We start from the raw sequence: 23,091 nt of genomic DNA, 5'->3' as shown, positions 1-23,091 counted from the left end.
CTCCACAAGAGCTTTGAACTCTTGAAACCGCTTGAAGACCTCACTCTTGGTCTTCAAGAAACAAATCCAGGTCTTCCTGGAGTGGTCATTAATGAATAAAACATAGTACTCATAGCCACTCAAGGATACATGAGACATCCAACCACTCACATCGGTATGAATCAAGTCAAGGATCGTGGTCGCTCTGCCGTCACTGCTGGGAAAAGGCGATCTGGGAAACTTCCCCATAGCACATCCTGTGCATACATCAAGGTGATCAGAATTGAAATTTGGCACACCAGTGGTGATCTCCCGCAATGTACTCAAGGCCCCATGATACATGTGCCCCATCCTGCGGTGCCAAATCTCACACAACTCTGAACTGCTAGATTTGCTGTCGGTCCTGTCTCGGGTGCTGCTACTCAATGCCATCAGGGGCTAGAATGAGAACTTGTACACCTTGGCATGGCACACACCAATCTCTCTAGCTGAAGAAGTTGGAGTTCCCTTAGGATATATAAGCACCTGCTCGCTCCTGAACAACACATCATACCCTCTGTCCTCAAGTGCTGAGACGGATATCGGGTTCTTTTTCGTTCCAGGCACATATAGAACATCTGACACTATCAAGGGAGGTTTGGGTCCCCTATCAAATGTCAATGTCCCCACACCGACTGCTCTAACAATGCTGTCATCACCAAGTACTGCCTACATATCAGTGTCACCCTTTAAAAGCTCTGAGAAGTACTCTTTGACTCCTGTCATGTGGCGGGAAGCGCCACTATCAACATACCAAATGCTAGAAGATGCTCTGCTAGTAGCGGGGAATGCACACTCCCTCTGAACCTGTATGGTAGGTGATCTTGCACTAGTGGCCTCACAAGCTATGAACCCTAACTCCTGATCAAAGCTCTCTATCTCTGCAGAAGCTGCCATGGGTTTGTCTTTCCCTCTCTTGTTCTTCTTCTCCGGACACATAACAACATAGTGTCCCAACTTTTGACAATTCCAACATTTGACTTTGGAATAGTGCTTCTCCTTGTTCTGCTGCTTGCTTTACCTTTGCCTTTGCCTCCACTGTTGGAAGTTTGCTTCTTTGCTTTGCCCTTCTTGCCTCTTGCTAACAATGCCACATTGTCATTCTCCTCCACCTATTTGGTTACCCCAAGATGGTTCTTTCTGATCTCATTTTGAATGCAATCATCCCACAATCTCTCCCAATCGGGAAAACCTCCCAATCGGGAAGGTTTTCCCGTGCAACAATGCCATCCACAAAATTCTCCCAAGTCTTGGGAAGACCATTCAAAGCAATTCTCACCAACTTAGTGGGTGCAATGATCTCACTTACGGCTGCCAACTCATCGCTCACTGAAGTGATCTTTGTGAGGTATGTTGTAGCACTGTCAGTCTTAGCCATTTTAATGGCCTTCAGTTTCTCCTTTAGGACCATTTTTCTGTATTCATTTGAGCTCTGGTAAAGAGTCAAGACTGGGCAAGGCTGTCTACATCTCATGTGCATAAGTCTTTCCTCTCACATGAGGAATGACATGATCTTTGATTCCTTCCAGAATCAATCTTTTTGCCTTAGCATTCTTTTTGTTAAACCCTACCAACTGTACAGGGTCAACAGGTACTACTACTAGGTTCTGTGTGGTATTTACCATAATGCCCCAGAGTTCTGTTTCCTCAAAGATGCTCTGGATTCTCTCCTTCCATGCACTGTAGTTGTTTTGCCCATCCAACCTGTCTTCCACTCACAAACCCAAAGACATGTTTCACTGTCCTACCAAACTGAAATTTTCAAATCTATGGTAAAGGTTTCTGTGTAAAAATCATCTTGCTGTAATTTTCATTTTGCTGTTCCAAACTGCACTTTTTAGCGAACCAACCTCTGGTACCATGAAGAAATTTCAACCCCCACTCCGGTTATCAATTTTCCTTCTCACTCCATGCATTTAGTTTTAAATCCAAGCGTGATAAAAAATTCTAAAATCTGGAAATGACAATACTTTTCTGAAAACACAAATTTAGAGATTCACAACTGCTGAAATTGCAGAAATAAAACACAGCAAAATTATGACAGGGACACACAGAAAATAACACAGTGATTTTTGGTCAATGTAACCCTGGAAAAACCCCCTACAACTCTTGGGGAAAACCAGTTTGAGAGCTCTTCTTTATTTCTGAAAATGCTTTTACAGAAACGCTAAAATATACAGTAAAAATTGCAGCAACCACAAATTACAACTTATCTCGATTTCCGTGCTTGAACTCCGCCTCGAAAATCGTGCCAATTAGCAAACAACGAAAACCATCTTTTTTCCAGCAATAAAACAACATTAAATGCTGTATGGCCTGCCTCGAAAAATGTGCCCAATACTTGCTGTATGGACTGTATGGGCTGTATAGATTTGCAATTTAGAACAATGAAGTACTTAAACAATAAATCAATGACAATTTTCACCACAAGAGAAAGTGGTCAAATTAAACGGTGCCAAACAATGTTACCAATAATACCAAAAGACAATTGCTTAAGGGATAGACGAGATCAATGCTTCTTAACACAATTAGCCACTTCAAGGTTAGAAGAATGAATTACCGATATGTCAATTAGCTCCTTATGGACACAATTAGATCTCTTATCACAAAATTTTATCAAGGGGCTTTAAGAGTGACTTAGATTATTAATCCACAAGAGCTATTTAACTGCACCGTGAACAATGTATCCACTTATCCAACAATGATAATAACAATGAGCAACAAGAGCACTAATCACAATGTTACTTAGAGCAATTGGCCAATCTCATTAAAAAATTATCAAATCACTTAAAGCACTTATGTATGTTGATGCAAGAGTGCAAATAGATGCCAATGATGTAGAGATGCAATATGATTCAGCCAAGAGACATATGATTACAACAACAAAAAAATCACCCAATTAGACAATTAAACACTTATCCAAGATTCACGAGGTACAAGGAACAAGAGCTAAGTGAAATTAGATGACTTTCAACACTTTTTCCAACCACTGTAATTTTTATGTCAGACCTTATGCAGTAAATTTCAGACCTTGAATTCTTTTTAACAGTTTTTAAAAGATGATCAAATATGCATAGAGATGCAAGCCCAATGAGTGTAAGTGACAATATAATGATGAAATATGATTACCAATGAGTTATTATGCCATTATTATGAAATTTATTCATTGCTGTGAGTGTTTTTATGTGGTCGTAACAAACATATCAGATCTGAAATAAACCAAACAGTCTACAAGAAATTCACTTATATCCACTTAAATTGACTTAGGCTTACTTCTCAATACATTAGGTGAATTATTAATGAATTTAGGCGTATCAGAAATGTGTTAGGGCCTTAAATATACTGCTGTCACAAAATACTTCAGAAATTAAAATTAGGATAGTGATGAAACAAGAGGGTTAGAGAGCAAACCAAGAGGCTTAGTGGCCTTGTAGATGACTAGTGAAGTCTCCAATGGACTTGGGAACCTGCAACCACCAAGTTAGCTCTAAAAACTCGTTGCAAAACCAATTGTTAGAGATAGAAAATCAAACCAATGACTAAATAGTGGATGAATGAGGGCTGAAAACTAGGACTAGGCCTAGGAAACCCCAACACTAGGGCTAGAGAGGGCGAACAAAAGGCTGGAGATGGAAAAAAAGGGTAGAGGAAGGCCAAAAAGAGCCACGATAAGGGAGAAGAAGCTCCTTAAGACTGACGTCAAGCCCAAAAGTGTTGATGTTGGGCAACGAAAGGCCCTAGAGGGCCCGCGACTCTAGAAGAAGGGGGGACAAGAAAGAGGGGGTCGAGGTCCCTGGAGGGCTAGACCATTGCCCTAGAGGGGGGTTGAGGGCCTTAAGAAGGCTGCAACCAACCCTAAAAGAGTTGTGGCCAAGAGAAAAGGGAGGGTCGAGGGCTGTAGGACGGCTAGGCCAAAAATGGGGGACAACTAGGCCTAAAGACCTTAAAAATAAATTTTCAAACCCTGCAAATGGTAAAATTTGCCACAAATCACTGCAAAAATGCTGAACGTTGAGCTGGGATGATGATTGGAAGATAGTTCTTTCCTTCCTAGGCCTAGATTTGCTTCAAAACCCCAACAAAATTCCCGTGATCAACTTGAAGTCCACCTGCACAAATGAATGAAAGAATACCAAACCCCAAATATATATGCAAAATATAAAACCCCAAGTGCTGCAAAACAAACGTGTTATAAATAATTTACAAATTATTTACAAATATACAATATTCACAAAATAATAATTTGTTGGAGAAATATTTTTGAGTAAATAGCAATGGACGAATAAATTTCCAAAAAATAGATATTGGCCAAAATTCTCTTGCAAAATTAAATACCACACAGAAATCTTAGAGCCCAAACATAGTCAGTTCTTCCTCCATAGTCTATCGAATCACCTAAGATAACATGTAACAATAGAATGTTCTTATCATCGACAAATGAAATAACAATTATCTAGCAATATTCAACACAATATAGGATCACACATAACTAACGCATACCACAAATCAACGAAAGAAAAACACTATGAACTGAACCCCAAAGTCTTTCTATTGCGATACAAAATATTCCCAGTAGAACATTAGCTCAATAGCAGCATTCAAAAATTACATCATCCAAAGATCTCCAATATAAGCAAAATGACTTCTTTATATATAGAGTGTTGGAAAAACTAGAAAGGCAGAAATATTTTCTTTATATTGATAATTACTTGTGATATTCTTATGCTCCTCTTTTATCTTTAGTTCATCAAGCAATTACCAAAACAATAACACAAAGATCACAGACACTAGATGTAGGCAGACAACTAGGGCAAAACCCTTATTGTTAAAATTGGCAACTAGGGCCAAATTCCACCTTGGGGCAACTCATTTGATGGAGATGATGATTGCATTAGATTCCTCTTTTCGAGAGGTCCAAGATTGATATAAAGATCATCTCATTCAGACAAGCATAAGTGTGATTTTGAATTTATGTTCACACATTTGCAAATTGTTTAGGTCGGCCTCATCATCATGTAGGCTCGAGAAGCCCAATGGATGCGTCTCTTCACCCACAACAAATTGTATAAATACGAAAGACCTCACACCTGATTTGGCACATTCATCACTCACACATTCTTTTCTCTTCATTTGATTGGTTCGTATTAGTAGGCAACTTCTCTCTCTCTCTCACATGTGTGGCAAGGAGGACGACTTTTTTGGGTCAAATTACAGACCAAAACTTTAGAGTTCTGTGACAGGTTTGACCAGCGTTGACTGAGGGCTTGTTGAGAAAGTTTGACTGCATTTTTAGGGTCAAAAGTTCGATCTTTTTACATAGCATTTTTGGGCACATGAATTGAGGAATTTTGGACAGTTTGATCAGTGTTGATTGCTGTTTCACTGCAAAAAAATTACAAAGTTTTCTCTCTCCTTTGACTGAGCTGTTTTGGGTTGACTTTGACCACCTGATCAGGGCGAGTTTGACTAAGGAAGAAAGAGTTTCTTTGAGGATGATTTGCTGCTATTTTGACCAATGTTGACTTTTTGGTTAGAGTTGAAGTTTGACTACAGTTGACTACAAAAATTTACAAGGCTGTTTTGACTTTGAATTGGGCTAGTACTTTTGTACTCTCTCTCTCTGTTGAACTTTTGAAATAATAATAACAAGAATTGATCAAAGGGTTTTCCCCACATTGGGGTTTTTCCCTGGCATCTGCCAAACCTGGTGTCCTCTTGTCTTGGCTTGTCTTCTGCGTTTTGTTTAATGTTCTATTTGCTTTTATTATCAATGTGATTATTGTGATTGCTATTGGAAAGTGGAAATTGTTATTGGGTTACTAAGGAACATTGAAGTAAATTGTGCTATAAGCATAGAACATATCATTGTTAACTAAAATCAACATGGAATCAGAGCCCAGGTGAAGACAAAACCCAAGCAAGAGTGAGAAAAGCAATCACTAAGGAAAGCTATCGAACAAAATATTTGTATAGCTTCAATGATGACTACACCATACTTCAAATCCGAGGACAAGCTCAAGGACAAATCTGTTGTAAAATGTAACTATGTTCGGTCTTCATAATGACATGTAAATATGATCTTTGTAAATGATGAAAAGAAGAGAATAAAATTATTTTTGTAATGCCTTGCTTCGTGGGTTTCATGAGCGAGAGATTTTATTTGTTAGTGGCTCCCATTGAGAGCCTTAGGATTTATCATTTGAGTCAAAGAGTCAATGTCATGTATGAATAACTCTTCTTGAGCATGTGTCAAATGTATATAAGTTTATAAAGCCCTCCAAAGACAAGCATAGTCTTCCTCTTCCATGTTGGCTTCAAGATGGAATTACAACACTCATGCCGGCTCACCTTTTGAGACATAACCCTTTGATAAAGACAGGTCAACTTGTATTCATGGGAGACCATTATAAATAGGCACCTTGGCCTATTCCTCACGCACAGAAATTCAGACATCCTTCTCTGAGTTTTTCGGATGATTGTGATAGAAGACACATTCGTATTATCTCTGATTTGCATAATCATTTTAGTGAAGGCCAGAATTTGGTGAAAGCTATAGTTTAGTGAGAGGTAAGGGAATTTGGATCCATTTGAGATTCAGGTCACAGTGAGAGCGAAGAAGTGCCAATTTAGGATGTCAAGTTTGGATAGAAAAGGAAGGGACAACGAGGAAGAAAGGAAGGGGCGGTAAGAATGATTTGAGTGAATAGAAGCTCAGATCTCTTTCTGAATTTTGGATGGATGCATTACAGTGACAAGAAGAGATGCAAGTTCGAATCACAGTGTCAAGGGTTCATTACTGTGACAAGAAAGAAGGTCTCGATGGCACCAAAAAGGGGTAGTGATTTGGTTCAGGACTCGGTGTCAATGCTGAAAGAGAAAGTTCAGTTTCCTTGATAAACACAGTGGTCACAATTGGGTGTCATCACATATGGTGCGAAATTTGAAGTAGAAGGAATCGAGGAAGAGTAAACGAGAAGATGGAAGAGGACTTGTGTCTTGGTCTTGGAGAGGCTACTAGGTCAAGAGTCTTGGTCTTTGTATTCGTCAATTGAAATCTCTATAAGAAGAATTTGTGTGGATTTTCCTCGCAAAGAGTGAGAGGTTTTGGCCCTGGATCATAGCCTACATGATGTGTCTCTTGTCTATTTATGTTCATGCATTGGTTATTGTTTGATGAAGAAGAATACTAATAATCTAACAAGAAGAAGATTCTAATCTAAAAAAGTCAAAAGTATTCACAAGCAATCACTAATACAAGAGAAATCCCCTAATGCTAATGCCCTAGATTTGTCAACAAAATTCAACTATCATGCATGGAAGATGACTTTGGAAGAGAATGATGCTATAGACTATGTAAAGGGAAGAGTGGTGGAGCCTCCTTCAAATGCACCTGCTGCTGCAAAAACATAGTACAAGAAAGGTGAGGTCAAAGCTAAGACTCCATTCAAAAGCATTTGGTTGCCTATATTTCTGATTTGGAAACATCTAAGGAGATGTATGATAAGTTGGTTAGGATGTTCAAAGTAAACAATGCAAATCAAATCCTCTTTCTCAAAAACAAGTTGAAAGACATCAAGATGGATAGAGGAGATTCTATTGAATCCTACTTCATAAGGATTACCGAAATAAAAGTTGATCTTCTATCTATTGGAGAAGTTGTTGGTGACAAGGAGCTCACTCTCATTGCACTTGGAGATCTTACAAGAGCATGTAATGTGTTTAACACCACCATCCTCAACAATGACATGATTCCGAGTTTTGATGAATTATTGGCTAGATGCACTTAAGAAGAAATAAGGATGATGGAAAGAGATAAGCCCTCCAATGGAAATGATCCCATTGCTTTCTTCGCTCATGCTAAGCGGAAGAACAATGTTGGTGAAACAACGTCAAGGATTTAAGCCAGGATTCAAAGAAGGAAGAAAATGAAGATGCTACAATTGCAACAAGTTTGGCCACTATGCTAGAGAGTGTCCTCACAAGAAGGATACTCAATGGGATGATGACAACAACAACCACAACAACAACAAAGGCAATGGAAATCAAAGGAACAACAAGTTCAACAATAAAGGAAAGAGGAATGCTCCCACTGCTCGATATAGAAATGGTCGACCTACCAAAAGATCAAGAAATTCCAGGTATGAGGAAAGTAATGTTGTAGAAAAACAAATTGAATTTTATCTTATTTTCGCTTTATCTATTGCCTCTCCTCCAGATACAATGGATCATAGGTTGATAGATAGTGGAGCCTCAAGGCACTTCACTAGGTACAAAGAGGCCCTCTCGAATTTGGTTGAAAAAAAGACTAACTTGCAAATCATACTTGGAGATAATGCCACCTACCTTGTGAAAGGAATAGGTAATGTCACTCTTCACTTGAATCAAGGTCAAACCATTAATATACAAGAAGTATTGTATGTGCCCGATTTGAAGAAGAACATGGTATTTATTTCAGCGATGGAGGATAAAGGTTCCAAGGTAGCATTCATTGATGGAAAGGTATGTCTTGGCGAAGAAACCCTAAAGATGCATTTACACTTGGGTTTAGGGTTGATGATCTTTATTAAGTTGGAGGAAGTTCTTTGGGAGCCATTTCTTGCGACACCTCTCTTCAATCCGAATTATGGCACCGAAGGTTTGCCTACCTTCATTACAAAGCCTTACCAGGTAAGGAAGATGGTCACAGGTATGCCCGATTTCAACATGAATCATGAAGGTGTTTGTTAGGGGACCATTCCCCTCAAGCGAAAGTCAAACTTCTGATATTCTTCAACTGGTCCATTTTGACCTATCTGGTATGTTGCCCGTAACATCATTAGAAGGATACTTATATTATGCTATCTTTGTGGATGACTTTGTTGGAAATATTGACAGGGTGGGTGAATCAATATTTCTTTTCAATTGTTACTTTTACCAGTTAGATCACCTATATTTAGAACACATAATGAACAATAAAAATAAATGCTTTTATTAATTTCTTCTTTACAATAAATCAAGTACAATATATGTAGGGCTCCAACACTAGATGAAGACACCGATCTTCAATCTCCCAAGCTCCAACCTGTATTTGCCAAGCACTGACTTGGACTTCCGAGGCTCCAACCTTGTCAATTTAGAGGCACCAACCTAAAGGGCTCCAACCCTATATCTGGTTCAGGCTCCGACCTGGTTTCTTGAGGACTCCTATCCTCTAGGGCTTCAACCCTATCCTCCAAGGCACCAACCTTGTCCTTTTCCGAGGTTCCAGCCTCTTGGGCTCCAACCCTTGCTTTACTTCGTCAAGATATATTTAGTTATACTTCATGACTCCCAATGTCTTCTTCAACGAACCCTGTCAATCTTCAGCTACGCCTTCACTTAGTCTCCATGTCACATCATCAATGACTACCTTGTTCTTCACAAGAAGTTGTCACCACTGCTCTTCATGTCACCCAAACAAAATTCTCCAAGGTTATTACATGAGGTCTTCAATCATGCATCAAGGTCTTCACTAATGCATCCAAGTTAGCTTCTAGATATCTTCACAAGGTCTTCAATATGTTTCCCCAAGAGCTGAAGCCTTCTCCATGGTGTGCTCCAAATATTCAAGAATGCTAAACAAAAGTCCAAGAGATAGACTCCAAGTTTGTCTTTCACAAAGCTTCAACAATGATGGCTTCAGATTAAGGAAAGTCCCACAAATGTCTTCGAGGCATCTTTCAAGATGTTATGTTAATGTTGCTTTAACAAGACTTCTTAAAGATACTTCAAAGTGTCACAAAGGCTGCTCAATAAATTGTCCAATAATTTCCAAATACAGTGATGAACAAGTTATGTCACAACCTTGCAGCTTGCCGATCTTCAATGAACTTCCCCAACACAGAAATTCTCAGCCCAAACAGTATCCACAATAGGTCCTTTATATTCTGCTCCAGCAAGAGATCAAAAATGTCTTCAACAGTGGTTCACAATTTCAAAGGTGGTCTTCAAGGAGGTGATAACAGATCCCTGTCTTGCTTGCTATTCTTTGGGCTAATAACCAGCCCCAACACCACCTAAACGCAGCTCTGTTTTAGGACAGAGTAAGGCCTGCGGCCTACTTTCCTTCTCTGCCTGGACTGTGGCTAATATGCAGGAGATAACCTTCTCCTAAACCACACAAAAATCTTCCTTCTTTCTGCTAGAACTATGGCTGCTTTCCTTGCTCAGAAATCAGATTACAGGAGGAGGAAAACATCCTTAAGACAATGGCTGTCCACCTGTACTAATGGGGCCTTCTTACAGGTGTAAACTTGCCCTTAAAAATAGACTCGATCACTTTCATCCTTCTTCTTATGAGCTCGGTTGTCTTTCTGAGTTTATGTATTCTCCCTGAAATCTTGTGATTGCCTTCACCGAAAATTCTGTGCTAGAATGATGAATTCCGCTTGCGTTTGAAATGAAGGGACACATCATTTTGGAGGGAGGCTGACATGAGTGACAGTGTAGGTCGGCTAGCCTGCAAATATATATATATATATATATTTTACCTTAAAAATTCAATATCTCATCGACCACCAGGAGTTTGGGGGCAGGTAATAACTTGTTAGAAAGAGGAAAAAATCCTCTTAAGATGGTATAGGACTCATTGTGGAAAGATGCCTCCAAGGTGTTAAAAATGATTTTTCTTTGTCACTGCCCTTGAATTTTTTTTGTGTGCAAAAGGTGATTAGGACAACAAGGCTTTTCTATTGTTTGGGACAGCATGGCTTCGTCGTTGTTTGGCTTAACAATATTATTATGAGTGATATCATGAGTGTGTCCAATATGAGTGTATGATCCTGTATCCAACTATCCAACAATGTCATCATATACTTGTGCAGTGATAAGTCATAGTACAACATAAATTTCCCATTAGGAGAGCTCCAAGGCAATCTTCCAATCATGTCATCAAGACCATCGTCAAGTGCCATCATCAAGTGTGGTCATTATGATAGTGCAGTGATATGTCATTAACCATATGCAACATTCGTCAATTTGTTAGAGCAAGCGCTAGATCATTACAAGGAGATCTTCTTCATCAAGAGTCACTATGAGCATCAATGAGAAGGACTTCATCAGGAGTAAGGACATCATCATGATTTCTAGGGCTTCTTCATCAAGGGCAAGGATACAAGAGGTTATAGTGCCTTCATGGTTAGTTCAAGGACATCTAGGACATTATGAACAATAGGCATCTAGGACAAGGCTTCTTCACATCACATCATAATGGCATCATTAATAGCTTGACATCTTCATTAATGGCATCCTTATCAAACAAGGACTTGCCATCATAAGCAAGGACATCATCATAATATGCATGAGGTTATGATATCACAATAATATTTGCCATCCCAATAGTACCATATTGACATCAATGACAACCTTGATTAATAGACTGCTCTTGCAAAACATGGATCTATTTCTTGAAGAAGAAGGACCTGAAGTGTTCAAATGGTTTCGTGCTTTCAAAGCCTTGGTGGAGAATCAAATAGGGAAGAAGATCAAAATATTGTGGACCGACAATGGAACCAAATATGAATCAAATGAATTCAATGACTTTTGTAGAGAGGCTGGCATTGAGAGGGAGACAATCATTTCATACACTCCTGAGAAAAATGGAGTTGCTTAAATAAAGAATCAAACGATCATGGAAGCCACTCGTGCCATGCTTCATGATCTAGGTCTACCAAAGTTCTTATGGGGAGAAGCTACAAATATTGCCGTATATGTTCAAAATAGGTGTTGCACATTAAGAATTAAATTTCAAGACACCCGAATAAGTTTTCACTAGTAAGAAACCTGATGTTTCTCATTTTAGAATATTTGGTTGTCCCCTGTATTTTCATGTGCCTAAAGAGAAGAGAAACAAGTTGGGAGCATGCGGGAAGAAAGGAGCATTTGTGGGTGACAATGAAAACTCAAGGCATATAGAATCTATGTCCCTGGTCAACGAGATGTGGAAGTAAGTCATGATGTTACATTTGATGAAGACACTGCTCTTGGGAAAGCTAGAGACCTTTCCATTCCAGGAAAAGAGAATGATGATGCTATAGGAAAGCAGGATGAACCTCTGTCCGATGAGCCTATGCTTGATGTTGAAGGCCCAATGGATCCCATTGATCCACCTCCTGGTGATCCCTCTACCTCAAGGAAAAGACCTTTGTGGCTCAAAGACACTCTCGAAGACGCTGAAAAGCATATTGCTCCAAGAGGTACATTTTTTGAAAGTAAGAAGCCCAACAGGTATCAAGGGTACCTTGCTGCTACGAGTACCATTGTTTAATCTGAGCCTTGTATGTTTGAAGAAGCTGTGAAACACCATGTATAGAAGGATGCAATGAATGAAGAGTACGAACCCATCATGAAGAATGATGTCTGGGATGTGGTTCCTAGACAAGGACAAGTTTGTGGTCACTTCTAAATGGATTTACAAAATCCAACATGGAGCTGATGGGAGTATTGAAAAATACAAGGCCATATTCATTGCTCGAGGCTTTTCTCAAAAGGAAGGAGTGGACTATGATGAGATATTTGCACCAGTTGCCCGATATACCACTATCCATTTGATTATGGATCTTGTTGCCTCTCAAGGATGTAGCTTACACCAAATGGATGTGAAGACTGCTTTCTTGCATGGCTCACTTAAGGAGGAAGTCTACTTGGAACAACTTGAGGGGTTCAAAGTACAAGATCGAAGGACACATGTATGCATATTGAAGAAAGCCCTCTATGGGTTGAAGCAAGCCCTTGGGGCTTGGTATGAGAGGATTGATAGCTACCTTATGAAGTTGGGATTTACAAGGAGTGAAGCTGACGAAGTTGGGATTTACAAGGAGCGAAGCTGACCCTAACTTATATTTCAAGGTTGAAAATGACATGCCTCTCATTCTGGTCCTTTATGTGGAAGGTCTCTTTCTGACAGGTGTAGACCCTCTCATTTATCAATGCAAGAGGGAGTTGGCTTCTGAGTTCAGATGAAGGACCTAGGACTGATGCACTACTTTCTAGCCCTGGAGGTCTGGGAAAAGCTAGGTGAAATTTTCCTTTCTCAAGGAAAATACATTGTGAAGCTGCTTGAGAGATGTGGGATGGTGGATTGCAAGTTTGTGTCTATTCCGATGGAACTCAACTTTAAGAAGCTATGCGGAAGTGCTGCTGGACTCAAATTGGCAACTCCTTCCGAATATAGACAACTTGTGGGGGCCTGATGTTCTTGGTAAACTTCTGTCCTGACATATACTTTGCTATGAACACGTTGAGTCAATTTATGGTCGAGCCTCATCACATACATTGGATTGCTTCTAAGAATCTCTTGAGATATCTCCAGGGCACAATCTATTATGGACTGAGATACACTGCCGAGAATTTGAGTTTGATTGTGATCTGGCCCCTTCATGATCTCGACTCATATCTACAGTGCTAGGAGTTTGTATCAGTTCCGAATTATCTATGATATCATTACTCACCTTGGTAACATTTCGGTTGAAATTATTTCTTTGGGCTTGTACTTTGGAGCAGTGAATTGTACAAGGAAATGAACTAAGTTAGAGCATAGTCTTGGGATAATTTTGATACTCTGTTGAAAATCAGACCTTGTGATTTATTGAATTTTTTGAAATTGAATTTGTTGCACCTATTGAAGAGGTTGTTGAAAATCTGAAGCAAGCTCAAGTAACTCTTTGAAGATTAATTTTGGATTGTTGGGGACATTAGTGAAGACATGATGGTTTGCTGAAACTATCATGAGGTGACCTCAGAGGTTGTGTTTGGGTACCATGAAGAACAACGGAGACACCTTCATGTGAAGATCAAGGTTGTCATTGATGACGTGACATGGAGACTAAGTGAAAGGATAGCTGAAGATTGACAGGGCTCGTTGAAGAAGACATTGGGAGCTGTGAAGTATAACCAAATATATCTTAACAAAGTAAAGCAAGGGTTGGAGCCCAAGAGGTTGGAGCCTCGAAAATACAAGGTTGGTGCCTTGCAAGATAGGGTTGGAGCCCTAAAGGATCGGAATCCTCAAGAAACGAGGTCAGAACCTGAACCAGATATAGGGTTGGAGCCCTTGAGGTTGGTGCCTCTAAATTGACAAGGTTGGAGCCTTGGAAGTCCAAGTCGGTGCTTGGCAAAATACAGGTTGGAGCTTGGGAGATTGAAGATCGGTGTCTTCATCTAGGGTTGGAGCCCTATATATATTGTACTTGATTTATTGTAAAGAAGAAATTAATAAAAGCTTTTATTCTTATTGTTCATTTTGTGTTCTAAATATAAGTGATCAAACTGGTAAAAATAAAAATTGAAAAGAAATACTGATTCACCCCCGTCTTGGTATTTCCAACAACTTTTATATATATTTTATTCATAACATCGACTTGGGTGAGATTGCTCTAACTGTAGCTTGGTACAATGTTAAAATAAACCAAACAAGTACATTGACAGTAAATGAAGGCCCAAATAGAAGAATAGGGAAATTTATACTAAATTATATATTCAATGTGGTGTGTATTTCAATACATATTCTTAAATCCTATATATCGACTACATGACCTACCCTATTAATAACTTTATAATACTTATAACATGTGACTTCAATATCTCAATGTAACGTAGTATGATCACTATGGCAATAAATAACTCTTATGTATTTCACATACTTCAGTTTGTCAGTGTAAAACTTCTTTTTCAGAGAACATGTTGGTAAATATATAACATGCTAAGCTACAGGAAACGTTGGAGAAGGGTCTGTTTCCGGCCGGAAACAAAACGGAAATGAGAAAACTCGTACTGTACGGCCTCGAAACTCGTTTTCGGCCGTATTGGCCCATTTTTCGAGGAGGAAACATGACTAGTACGTTTCCAGGCCATACGGTGGAGTTTCCTCTTCTAACTTGACCTTTTCTTGTATTTTTTGTAATTTTTTCGCTTCTAATTTTTTATTGGGCGACTAAAATATATTCTAGACACTTCTAGATGCCTCTCAAGTTATAAAAAAGAGTATTTTTTGAGTGGAGCAGCCTAATGTTCAAGCATATGGCCCTAGTGTTGATATGCAGTTCATGGTAATATTAAATTCTTAAAGTAAAAGGATGAAAATGAAAAATAAAGGAGAATGTCAATGAAAATGAAAAATAAAGGAGATGAAAATGAAAAATAAAGGAGAATGTCACTTTTACTTAAATTTTTAACATTACCATGAAATGACTCAGGATGTTTGAGAGTGGTTTTGCCCTCATTGGATTTCATATGGAGAAAGTAGAATTTTAGATCTCACTCAAAATCTAGCAGACTTATCTGTTTTTCGGGATTTCAGGATTGGGGGCTAAGTTGCAGGAAACGTGGCCCTAGGGGTCGTTTCCCCAGGGGAAACGAAACGAAATGCGTTTCCCCGTACCGTACGGCCTGGAAACGCGTTTCCGACCGTACGGCCACGTTTCTCGAAATGGAAACGTGGACGTACGGCCAGAAACGCGTTTCCAGGCCGTACGGGCCACGTTTCCCCAAAAAAACAGTGGTTTTTTATTTTTTTTTTTAAATTTGTTTTTAAATTTTTTTAGGGTTTCCAGGATGTTCTAGAAACCTATTCTAAAGTTATAAAAGAGCAGTTTGTCTCATTCTCTCATCACACTATTCAGCAAGTCGTTTCTCTTGGAGACTGGCAGTTGTTTCAGCTAGGGTGTTTTGAGCAGTGAGCAAAGTAGATTTCAGCAGCAGGAGAGAGATTTCAGCAGCAAGAGAAAGAGATTTCAGCAGGAGATTTCAGTAGCAGCAGATTTGGCTCAGCTACAACCATATTTCTCTTCTCTTTTCTGGCATTTCGGGGTAGTCTCAGCCACAGATAATTAATTTGGGTAAGCCACATTCATTTTTTTAGTTTTTTCTTACTATTTCTTCAATTTTTCTAGGGTTTAGGCAGCCAAAAATATGAAAAACGTTTTTTATTGATAGATTTGTTTTTGAAATTTATTTTTGCAGCAGATTTGGCTCAGCTACAGCCATATTTCTCCTCTTTTTTGGCATTTTAGGGTAGATTCAGCCACAGAAAATTAATTTGGGTAAGCCACATTCATTTCTTAGTTTTTTTCTTACTATTTCTTTAATTTTTCTAGGGTTTATACAACCAAAAATATGAAAAACGTTTTTATTATTTACAGATTTGTTTTTTTAATTTATTTTTGCAGCAATGGCTTCCAGCCAAAGTGCAGCTGCAACTTCAAGCCCTAGGGCCAACCCAAGGGCTGAATATTATCCTCTTTGGAGGCATGTGACGAAGCTTCAAAGATGTGGAGGTGGTGGCTCATGGGAATGGCGATGCAATCTTTGCAATAATACGTACAAGGGCTCCTACCCAAGAGTGAAGGCGCATCTATTGCATGGAGGAGGACAGGGGATTTCAGGTTGCACAAAAACATCAGATCCGTTGGTAAGGAGGGCATATCAAAGAGAGCAAGATGAGGCGGATGGTACTAAGAGAAGGCATGATGACCTTACTCAAGCTCCATCTAACATTGAGCCAAGGGTTGTAGCTGAAGCAAGAAAGAGGAGAGCTGGTCACACTCAAGAACATGAACAACCAGCACCCAAAAATACCAGAGGCCCAGGGGCATCCCATTCAGTTCAGGATAGCAGAATTGCTAGATTGGTGAATGTGCAAGCAAGAGAAGAAGCTGATTCCAGAGTGGCTAGGTGCATTTATGCATGTGGTATCCCATTCAATGTTGTTCGCTCTCCTTACTGGCAAGATATGATAAGGGCAGTTAACAAAGCTCCTCAAGGGTACAAGGGGCCCAACTATGAGAAAGTCAGAACCCAGCTTCTCAAAAATGAGAAGGAACTTGTGGAGGACATTTTAGCTCCAATTCGTTCTTCCTGGAGTAGCTCTGGGGTTACCATAGTCTCAGATGGTTGGACAGATATGAGGCGCAGACCATTGATAAATATCATTGCCACTTCCCCCAAAGGAGCAATGTTTATCAAGGCAGAAGACTGCTCAGGAGAGGTGAAAGATGCACAGTTCATTGCTGATGTTATTATAAAAGCTATTGAACAAATAGGGCCTAACAGGGTGGTGCAATTTATCACGGATAATGCACCAGTTTGCAAAGCTGCAGGTTTAATTATTGAGGGGAGGTATGACCACATCTTTTGGACACCATGCATTGTCCATAATCTGAATCTGATCTTAGAGGAGATCGACAACAAAGTTTCCTGGATAAAGGAAGTCACAGGGGAAGCAAGGGAGATTATCAAATTCATCACCAACCACCACCAGTCTCAGGCCATATTTCGAGAGTACTCCAAATTGGAGTTGTTAAAAGTTGCTGAGACAAGATATGCCTCAAACTTCGTGATGTTGCGCCGCCTTGTTGAGGTTAAGCATGCATTAGTTTCTATGGTGGTGAGTCAACTTTGGATTGAGTGGAGACAAGCAGATTCAGAGCGGGGATCTATGGTGCGTAGATTGTGCCTTGATGAGGATTGGTGGAGCAAGGTAGATTTCTTGCTAAAGTTCACAACCCCTGCATTTGAGCTTCTCCGGAGTGCTGACACTGACCAACCTTTCTTGGGAGAGGTATATGATGGCATGGATTCCATGGTTGACAAAACTATGGAAATCATTTCGCAGGAGTCTCCACAACTTTTGTTTGTTGATGATCATTTTGCTGGTTTGATCAAGAAAATCATTGTTGACAGGTGGAACAATTTCAATACACCATTGCACACTTTAGCACATGCTTTGAACCCCAAACTTTATGATGAGGAGCTTATTGCTAAAAGCAATGGGAAGAGGAAGGCACCCCATAAGGATAGAGAGGTGGCTACTGGGGTGAAAAAAGCACTTATGAGAATGTTTCCTTCTCATCTACATAGGGAGGTAAAGGAGGAATTTGCCAGTTTTGCTGCAGGAATAGATGATTATGCAGATATATGAGCTTTGGAGGAGAGAAGCACCATGAATCCAGTTAGGTGGTGGATTTGTCATGGAGCAAATGGTGTACATTTGCAAAGCCTTGCCATTCGTATTCTTTCACAAGTGGCAAGCTCTTCATCAGCAGAAAGGAATTGGAGCACTTATGGTTTTATTCATTCTGTGAAGCGCAATAGGTTGGGCTCACAGAAAGCAGAGGATCTTGTTTATGTGCACTCCAACCTTCGCCTTGCATCTCGTAGGGGTCCAGAATACAACAGTGGTCCTTCTAAAGAATGGGATGTGGATGCAGAAAATCCTGATTTGGATCTCTCTCTTGTTGCCCTGAATATTGAGGACGATTCTGGAAGTGGAATTGGTGCATCATCTTCTTCAGCACCACCATCCACTGTTGAGCATTCTGCTGCTTCTATTTTTGATGAGGATTAGTCTTTTGTGACTTGTCTCTATAGTTCTTGCAGCCTTATAGTCTTTATTGTACTTGCAGCCTCATATACTAATATAAATAAAGGCTGATTTTGGATTTTCTAGTTCCTATATTTTTATTTTCATTATGTGATTATTCATGACTCATGAGTAAATGTGATGTAAATTTAATCTTAATGTTTAAATGTAATAAATTATAATCATATAATGTAAATGTATCATTAATGCTTTATGATTGCACATATATATTAATAATTTTTAAATATTTTTAAATATATATATATATATATATATATATTCGCGTTTCCCTGTTTCCAAAATTTGGGGAGGTCGCGTTTCGTATCGCTTCCCGTTTCGGAAACTCGTTTCCGTTTCCCCGTTTCGTGCAACTTAGATTGGGGGGGATTGCAATGTTTCCATTGGATTTTGTCATGTACTAGGGTATGGAACTTGTATTTAATCAAGAGAACCAAGCCCTCTATGCAGGGGAGACTCCCAATAATCAAGAGTACGTAGGGTACTAGGGTATGGAACTTATATTTAATCAAGGGCACTAAGGTTGTTCGACTATGTAGGAGGAGACTTCCAATCAAGTAGGAGACAAGAAATTAGAAATTTCTTGTGGCTGATTTTGGATATTGCTATTTTCATTATGTGATCATTCATGAGTAAATGTGTTGTAAATTTAGAGACTTGTAGTTTATGCATTGACAATTTACAATTTAATCATAATGTAATAAATTAGAATGTATCATATATGCTTTATGATTGCACGTATTTCTTAAATGTCCTAATATATATATATTGCGTTTCCCCGTTTCCAAAATTTGGGGGGGTCACATTTCGTACCCGTGCCCATTTCGGAAACTCGTACCCGTTTCGCTGTTTCGTGCAACTTAGATAACATGATATGATATTTAGATATAACAGATTCCCTGTTTTTGAAACATATTCGTGATCATTGCCTACTGTTTTATGTCAATCATGGAGATCCATGAAAGCATCTAAAATTTATGACCCTTGATGCATATTTTATCTTTCATTTGAGCACTGATAATTTGGCTATTTGATGCAGGCTGTTAAAAGTCCAAATCTCCAGTATTCTCACTTCATTTCCTTGCCACTGGCTGTTCACACAGAACTTGTAGAGAAGCTCACGGACTTTCAAAACTCTGTTCTAGCTTTAAGTGGTAGTGCTGGCAAAGAGGAAAGTGACTCTGACAGCGATTCAAATGCTGAATCTTCCGACGATGATTTTGAAGGTACAAAAATTGCAGTTGGCCTGAGTGTTGAAGATAATACTGAGCATGTCAAAGTAGAAATGTTGGAAATCCCTGTTAATAATGAAATCTCCAAGATTCCGGGATCAATTTCTGGAATTAAGAGTACTCATGCACATCCAGCAGATGATAATTCTAATGAAAAAGAGGCTGTTGCAGTCAATCTCAATGTAGATGGTGATAATGTTCGTGTCAAGTTAGATGTCAAGAGCATCATTCAGGATGTGAATGCAAAATCACAAACCTTATATTCTCGAGCAAGTAAGACTATTTCTATTACAGATCAATGAAGTAAATTTTTCTTGACAGTTTGATGACTTTTTTTCATAAGTTTTCAAGGTGTGATTTGTTATTCAACTTCTTTAAGGAGCTTTGTTATCAATGTGTTTGCTTTCTCAAGGCAAGCAATCTATTGTAACTATAATAAGTGTTTGCAGGGTGGGGAATTGATAAATCAATTTTCATCAAGCCGGCAACCTTTCATCTGACTGTTCTTATGCTGAAGCTGTGGAATAGTGAACGTGTTGCTGCAGCAGCTGAAATTCTGAGAGTCAGAATCTTTTATCTGTGTAGCTGTAAACGTCCAAGGTTTTGCTTCTTTATACTATTAATGTTTTATTTCATTCTCATACTTGATGTTTGCAGAATGTTTCACCAAAAGTAAAGGAGGCTTTGGAAGGTCACCCTATTGCAGTGACTCTGAAGGGCTTGGTAAGATCTTATTCCTTTAAATATGGCTATTTCCCACAGTAATATCCTAAAATGGGAGTCTATACAAGTTCATTTTAACCAGAACTGCAGCGTTTCAGATGTAGTTTGCCGTGCTTCGTATCGATTGAATGGTTTATTTATCTAAAGACACGCTCTTGGACTCAAAATGATAGATTTAACCGGATTCTATTTCTATTTACACGTATTATAATATATGCCATTGTTAATGATGCATGCTATTTGTTTAGAAATTAGAAATATAGGTTATGTTTGCAATCTGGTATGTTATGTCATGGATCTTAATTCTAATCTTCATGACATTTTAAGCCTTAGGTTTAGGTCTAGTAATTCAAGCAACATGTTATTGGTTGAGTTACTTTTATTGGAGGCATTGCAAACACCAGATGGGCAAATTTGTATTGCTAGTAATAAACGTATATGAATGTCAGAAGTTAGAGCCAGATATCTTCATACTAGTTGCCTCCTGGTGCACCCATCCCTAGCTAGTATTGGGTTGTGTCATACAACACGGATGGACAGGTGCAATGCAGATCCAATGATCCCTGTTTATCACAGTGATTCATCAACCATAAAGGTTTATGCCACCACCTCTGTAAACTATTAAGGGAATTTTAAGGTAAAAAATGGGCCTCAAAACAAAAAATGTACTAATGAAATCAGCTTCAAAAGAACCAATAAGATTCAAGATGATGATGTCATCCCCAAGGGTCTTCTCAAAAGTATGCAGAGTGGGTACTCATTGGATGCGGAATTCTGCATCCGACAACTGCCTACACTTGATATTTGAGTAAACTTTTAAGGAGATAAGCTGAAAATAGAATAAGAATTTCTTTCTTTTCTTTAATATTTCATAATTCTTGTTTTATTATTTTCCTTAGGAGGCCCATTTTAGACCTATAAATTCCCCTAATGCTTCCTTATCTGCTATCTGTAGAAAAATTGAATTGTAAGAGAAAAGAGGATCAAGCATATACATTTCTTTGTGAGAACCAAGGTGAACCATCGTTGATGTTTGTAGCTTTGGGAGATACTTATGTGTAGGCCGAAGTGTTTAGGTATGGGGAAGTTGCCTAATAGACTTAAACTTAGCAATTGCATTTGTGATTAATGTAATTGAGTTCTATAAGACAAAGCGAATTAATTTAATGAAATGCAAAGGTTTTTGCATTAGTGAATTAGATTAATCTCAACCATCAATCTCAAGTGACATTGACATTGAGATTGTAATGTCCTCTTCTAATTAATTGGCCTAAAGCAAGGATGAAGTAGCCTATCTAACCCCATAGGCTATAGTCATTTGTAAAGGGGGATTTGGGAAACCCATTATTTGATATTATTGGGGGAACATTAGATAATTTGTGGTAAATAGAGGAAAACTTGTTAGCCCCTCAAATTAAAATTAGGAGGGAAGATTCCAAAGGGAATCTATAAAAAGGAGAGACGAGGATCATTTTAATCATCATGGATTGTTGATATTTATGATTTATGGGCCGAGGCTTGTTAAAATTTGGCAGCCCCAAGATGAATTTCCCTAAGGAGAAATTCCCTAGCTCGTATTTAATTATGAAAAAGAATAATTTTTATGGTCAGTCTCAATTCAATGGAGGGAAATATACTATTTGAATTTAAATTACTGCAAAGGATTCTAGGCCGACTTCAACTCAAAGGTCGCGACCTCTTATAGAAGCAACTATATATACCTGTTGATGCTACCTGGCACACACAACTAGGTTAGTGTGGGAAAAGTACTTGACCCCACAAGGTGTGGCTTGGTGGCGAACCTAAGAGATGGGGTTATCACCTATTCCCAACTCTTTCCGTTAAAGCTCTCCTAGGTAAAGCTAAGGGGGGTGGTCCCTAATGAAAATTTAGATGAAATGATGCGAGTTTCTAGGAGATCTTAAGTCAATGGGACTACAAAACTATGAGCAAGCTTAGTGACCAATACAAGATATGGATTCAATAATCAATTAAAAATTATTTTCAATGATCATTAACACATCATTCAAAAGATAAACATGTAAAACCAATGCCTTAATGCTTGCTTCAAGAAAACGAAAGGCTTGCTCAAATGTAAATACTGAAAATGAGATAATGAGTAGTCCTGCAAAACAAATGAATGTTAGATAAAAAGATTGCAAGGTATAAATTGCACTTTAACGAAATGCTTAAATAAAGATACTATCATTCATGATCACAAGCATGTATAGTAGTAATTTAAAGGACAATGATTTGCAAAATGGAATTAAATGAACCAAAGGCTTGCTTGCAAAAGAAAAATGTTTACTTGCTAAATGAGATACTTAAACAATAAAAATAACAACTTCAATGGATAGTTACATAGTACATGAGATAAATTTGCAAGTAAATTGGAAAAATAAACGAGTTAGAATGATACGCAACCTAGCTAAAGTGAGATGCAATTATCTTGGTAAAATTTTAAACTAAATCCCTATTCTAGGTGAGAGATTTTCCCTTCAACCTCTTACCGAAGGGTAAATATTGGAGTCATTGCAAGGAAGAGGGGCTGAGGAAGCTCTTGTCTTTGTTAACGATATCCTTCCCCTAATCCTTACAAGCCATGTGTGCCTTCGTTTCTACAAGGGGACAAAGCCACCTTCATAACTGCAGGGTCGCACACTTTACCTTAATCCGTACCAATTGGAAGAACTTTCAAAGAAAATCTTGGCCCTATTATTTCTATTC

The 23,091-nt window shown here is 38.7% G+C and overlaps 1 protein-coding gene across 6 annotated transcripts in view; it reads left to right on the top strand.

Moving 5' to 3' along the window:
* Positions 1–23,091, top strand: part of LOC149261385 (uncharacterized) — a 291,611-nt gene that overhangs the window by 144,820 nt on the left and 123,700 nt on the right. For 5 of the 6 annotated variants that reach the window (XM_089422115.1, XM_089422117.1, XM_089422121.1 and 2 more), the window contains 3 exons: positions 19,449–19,914; positions 20,091–20,203; positions 20,299–20,364. In XM_089422115.1, the coding sequence (XP_089278241.1) occupies positions 19,449–19,914; positions 20,091–20,203; positions 20,299–20,364 (645 nt within the window). The remainder of the gene's footprint in view (positions 1–19,448; positions 19,915–20,090; positions 20,204–20,298; positions 20,365–23,091) is intronic. The other variant, XM_089422123.1, reaches the window with a different exon arrangement.

This window comes from Pinus tabuliformis, chromosome 6, assembly GCF_031772625.1.
Source record: "Pinus tabuliformis cultivar Carrire ecotype Pingquan chromosome 6, CPIR1, whole genome shotgun sequence".
In the NCBI taxonomy this organism is placed as follows: domain Eukaryota; kingdom Viridiplantae; phylum Streptophyta; class Pinopsida; order Pinales; family Pinaceae; genus Pinus; species Pinus tabuliformis.
This window is presented reverse-complemented; position numbering and strand designations above follow the sequence as displayed.